Below are 5,794 nucleotides of genomic sequence, written 5' to 3'. Positions count from 1 at the left end.
TTGTACTGTTCTTGTAAATTACCTTAATCTTGTTAGTATCTCTGTGCTAAGACTTTTAACCGACACAAATACAGTAATATACACGCTGTCATATATCTTAAAACTATTATAAATGCTTCTATTGTGTGTTTATCAGAACTACGATTTATAGACAACGTTAGGAGTGGTATAACCCTATAACACAAACACGTAGTGATTTGAATTATACCCCCTCGTCTGGCATTCATGTATTGTTTGAACACAACTGCTCACATAGTTTTCTGTTACAGGTATACAGTGAACACACTTTATAAACTAGGACATGAGTACGGTGAGACCGACCTGAAGAGGGATATTTATACATTGGAGAAGTTGTGGTCTTCCAAATCATGTCTATATTGCGAAAGGGCATATTGAATAACCTGCTTCCAATATTTCAATTTGTTGGACGGGTAACAGCAGATCCTAACTTAAAACGCTTTACATCATCACCATCTTCGAGCGAAAAAGTCTGGTCCGCAAAACTGTTTTCAACAGAGGACATAACCTTCACAACAGCAGTAGAAAAACAACAGGCAGAATTGATTATCGATAGAAGCCTGCCAACTTTCCTGACAACTGACTTCGAGAAACAGGTGCTCGACTCTCACGGCTCAGTGAGACTGCTCTGTGACGAACCAGTGAGCTACGGAGACAGACCGTACTTCAAAGTGAATGTAGAACTTACGAGACCCAAAGCAGCAGAGCAGGAAAGCAACTCCGTGGCCATCGTTCTTATTCCCTTTGGTGAGGAAATTACAAGGAAGGTGGTCAGAACAGCATTTCAAAAGAGTGTACGAAACAAGAAAAAGGCGGTGATTGTGTAGATCTCGCGAGAAACTCCTAAAATGTAGATCTTGCGAGAACCCCTGACAAACTTGATCAGTTTACGAGTGTTAAAAGGTACGGTGTTGTCCGAAACTTGGGATAACAGTTTATGCGATATTTAAAAAAAAACCCAGCAATACTGTGGAATTCTTTGAACTTGAAATATTATGTTGGAATAAAAGACTGACTTCTTTTATGAAGAAGACTCTTGACTTTGTTGATGTCATCAATTTATAAATAGGACTTAAACGATTGATCGAAATATTGATGAATTCAGTGTGTAATCCGTCGCAATGGCTCTGTTTGAATTAGTCACAAATTAATTTAAAAAATCAAATCAAATCTACACCCTGCAAATTTACTTCTACAGCATCCAAAGTTTTGTCTATATATCACATTATACTTAATCGACCTAGGTGATCTTCTTCTTTGTTTTTTTTTAAACTATAGTCCAGCTGGAGATGTCGTTACTAGTGATGTTCATATAGTAGTAGATAAGAATCCCAAATCACATATTTTAATGGGTCCTCAATACATAGAACCTCCGTCGTTCAATTGGCGACACAACTTCATCTTTATTATGAATTATGTCGAGGATTATGCCAGACGATTGGCTAACTATGAAAAGGGGGAAATCTACACATTGTCAGAGTGGATTAAAAATGCAAGATGATATTAAAATCCCGCATTAGACATATGAAAACAAAAGTACCTACCATCTAATTATTCTGTGTTTAGTAAACCAAAAGTGATAAATGACGTAGATATGTTACATGATGAATATGTTTTGGTTCCAACTGACAAATATTGCTTTTGCTTCTAAGGCTCATTATTACAACTGTATTTTAAACTAACTTCGCATTAATCCCACGTTTGGTAATCGTACTTATACTCCTGCTGCCCTTTCAAAATAATGTTTCAGTTTTAGTCAAATTTAATATCCGTCATTGGGTTGGATGAATATGAGTTACCGTACTTATGCTGGATTCCTAAACTCCATAAAAAACTCGTACAAACAAACATGCATTGCTAGTTAAATATTTTACGAAGCCCCTGCCTTTGCGGAAATATTAACAGCTGTGAAGGAGAAACTTCCACTGTACTGCGCGTCTATAAATGCCAGAAGTGGTGTAAATGTGGATTCTAAATAATCTTTAAACAAACTTACTAAAGTTTTTTCTCAAATCAACAACATCAAAGCCTATGACTTTTTAAAAAAATTAAACAGCCACTTCTTACGATACATTAAAGGCTAGAATGTTTGACAACATGCGCAATTACTTTTTCAACAAATATGGAAATGCTAATATTCATATCTAGTGATCATTCCTTCAAAATGCAGGGGCCTCTGTGGCCGAGTGGTTAGAGCATCGCTCTGAAAATCATACGGCATCTCACCTCTGTCGGAGTGGGTTTGAATCCCGCTCGCTCAGGTAAATGAGAACGTTTCCTACTTTACTTTCGGAATACCGGTGGTCTCTTCTCAGGTACATTGTATCTCGGTGCTCTCTTTCACCAATACAAACAGAGCGCCATCAGAAAAATGAAAGATTGTTGCGTGTGGCGGAAAACATCAATCAATCAATCCAAAAATCACTTCGTTAAACGCCACTCCGATTTCACGCACAAGTACTCGCAGGTTGAAATTTAAAGATATGCTGGAGTTACTCACTGGCGATATTTTCCTTGTCTTTGGTGATCATGTCTTCCAACAGTCAACTGGAATTCCCATGGGGACGAATTGTATTTTTTGTTTTGTTTTGTTCACTGGCCTGTTTTTATATTCCTATGAAACATAATTGATTCAAAACTTCTACGTGATAAGAAAAAATATCTTGTTGTGGACTTCATTTCGACATTTAGATATATTGACGACGTATTATCTATCAACAATAATAATTTTCATTCATATGTCGATTTGATATATTCCAGTAATCTTGAAAAGAAAGACACCACGGAGTCGTCTACATCATTTTCGTACTTAAATATGCCATTGAAAGTAGATACAAACGGCACACTAACAACTCAACTCAATGACAAATGAGGTGATTTCAGATTCTCCATCGTCAACTTCCCATATTTATGTAGCAATATTCCATTGTGATGTTTTATGGTGTTTATATATATCAACAGATTCGATACGTACGAGCGTGTTCTGCGGATGATTAGTTTTTAAATCAAGTCACGCCAATGGCAAATAACCTAATGTCAAAAGGGTTTCAACCTGTCGTTTATTCAATTGTTATATGACGTTTTCATGCCGGTAAACTGTCGTCAGTTCTTTAGATATTGAATCGCGAGTGTGATAATGTTTTTAATACATGGGAAACCGTAAGCTGTTCTCTATGAAAGTTCAATGGAGCACATAATTGTTGGATTTTTTTCTACCATAAATTGATGAAACCAAATGATTAGATTTATTTATTACGTATATAGCCTATATAATAAACAAGCATAAATTGTTTTGTACGCTACAAGTTTTAAGTTAAACGAGTTTTGATATGCAAAATCATGTTAATAAATCGTATCCTTTTATTCATCAGTGATGAAATATATAACTGCAAAAGGGCATACATGTTTTGAAAATGATTCCAAATTGATGTAACATGACTACTGTGAAGAGACCAGTCCAGTTGGACAGTCTTAAAGGGATGCAAATAGGCTACATTTGCCGTAGTAGTGCAATTCTCTTGAGACTTCATGTGATACTTATACTCTTTTAGTTTTATTTGGTAGTATATTATCCTTTAAAATCATGTAAAATATATACGAACATAGATACATAAATACCAAGGATAACCCATGAAAGCTCGAAAGTTGTACTTTGATGCACATATATATGTGCTATGGGATTTTTTTCTCGTAGGAAACCAGAGTAACTGGAGGAAACCGACATGTCCAAGCGGACGACCGCCATATCCTCTCACATACAACCACTGCCGATCACGGTGAAGTTAAAACTCTGATTTCACACAGAACCACGATCTCAGAAGGAGTTTGACCCTTAATTTCGGTTTTCACAAAACGACCACGTGCGTTATTTGGACAAATAACGTGGGCCACTTCTGCATTTACGCCAGGACCCTTGAACTGCCCACACTCCACTGGGAATTCTGTACCTGTGTCACCCAAAGTGACGAACACATTACGTAATCGGTCACCTAAAAGAAAATATATTCTACATCAGACGAAAAAATATCTTGTTGTGGCCTATAAATCGACATTAAGATATATCGAGGACGTTTGATATATTAAGAATAATCTCATACCCTTCAGTGGTCCGTGCAAACTATTCACCGTTCCGTGAAGAATAGTCACGCACCGTTTCGCTCAAATGGTGTAGTAGTACGCTTAAGTGTTTGTAACAACTCAACGTTATGACAAACGGGATGGTTTCAGTTTCTCCATCGACAATTTCCTACACTTTTGTAGCAATATCCCGTCATCACCTACATATGGTGTTTATATCATTCAACTAATTATTATTATCATAATCATTATATCACTCAAGATACACAAATTCGTGTTCTGCATATCACCAGTTTGTAGATCGATGGAGGCTACTGACAAACAAGCTGATGTTACAGTGGTTAAAACAGTCTTGTTTAACGTCAGCGTTTCTCAGATGACGTTATAGAATTCTGGTTCGCCACTACAATATAGTATTGGATCAAATGTCGTCAGGAATGTTTCACACCCATTGTTACGCCATCCTTAACTACTTGTTTTGTCTACGGATAACTCCATTTGTCTGGTCAAGATATATGTCTCGCGGCGTGTTTGACCGGTCGACAGGGAATGGTTGCTCCTGCTGGGCATACGATCGAACCTCTGGTTTACCCGGGAGTAAGTGTTTGCCCAGGTCTTTATCTAATATTTTGGAGATCTGAAATCCGATCACTGTTGTTTTCACCTTTCATGGGACAACCAGTAGATTTAACCATTGATTAAGAAGGGATAACGATCATCACAGTAACTCTTTTAACATTCCCTATTTTTTTTCTTCTGAACTTCCATAGTTTAAGTTAAAGAATCCAGGCACACTAGTAAATACTTTTGACACGTGAAACATTTAAATGTGGGTCAACAGTGGACGTGGAATTGTCTTTAGAGAAAAGTGAAACAGAAACAAGTTTTACTTCATAATCATAATAATTCCCTTAAAGCATTGATATAAAGAAATTCAAGATGGACCTCGTTCTATTGATACAATTAGGATAAAAAAAGCTGACTATTCTCTCATAGAAAGAGTCACCAATGTTTAAATCGATTATATGTGCATAATGATGTATAATGATTGAATTTTAAGTCCGAAATATTCTTCAAAAATACCGTATAAGTGGAACTTCGGCGATGTACACATTTTGTGATTTGTCCATAAAGCATCGTTACATATGTATATATATTTAGTGAGACCTAATTTTAGCAACTTTATTTTTCCAGGAAAGATCACTATTATCTCTCAATAAATTATGGGTGATACTCAATTTTAGCCAAAATGAAATCCTCGGTAAAAACGTCTGCTTATATCTGGTAATGTTTTAGTGAAACAGAACTTTACCATGAGCATCGATTCTGTTGAAGAGAGTGGCGTATTGTACGACGTAGATGGTGCCTAAATCCACAGTTATCCATGGACTGGTCTCACCCTGCGTGTGTGAACACTGACCCACATAACCGTCCAGTACAACCCTGCCGTCAACAACATAATCTGGTTTGTTTGGGTGAAGTATGCTACTCATTGTTGCAGTCTTGTTGACTGCGGTATTCACTGTTTTCATTTCTGTAAAATCATAATATATCGTTTCAAATATACGAATGGAAATAAAAGCTTAGTAGAGAGCATGGTGTACTCTGGGAGTGAATAAAGTATACAGTGTCCTGAAACAAGGACAGGGATAGTTCAAGGATGAACGCTTCATCTCTCATGATTGTATAGAATTTATGA

General features: G+C 36.7%; 1 protein-coding gene across 1 annotated transcript; it reads right to left on the bottom strand.

The window, feature by feature from the left end:
* Positions 1-3,789: 3,789 nt before the first annotated feature.
* On the bottom strand, positions 3,790-5,588 carry LOC125662252 (fucolectin-like). Its single transcript, XM_048894426.2, has 2 exons — positions 5,408-5,588; positions 3,790-4,007 (listed from the first exon to the last, which is right to left on the bottom strand). Exons 1-2 carry the CDS (start codon positions 5,586-5,588, stop codon positions 3,790-3,792), a joined length of 399 nt encoding a protein of 132 aa, XP_048750383.2.
* Between the last annotated feature and the right edge of the window lie 206 nt (positions 5,589-5,794).

Source organism: Ostrea edulis, chromosome 8 (genome assembly GCF_947568905.1).
Source record: "Ostrea edulis chromosome 8, xbOstEdul1.1, whole genome shotgun sequence".
In the NCBI taxonomy this organism is placed as follows: Eukaryota; Metazoa; Mollusca; class Bivalvia; order Ostreida; family Ostreidae; genus Ostrea; species Ostrea edulis.
This window is presented reverse-complemented; position numbering and strand designations above follow the sequence as displayed.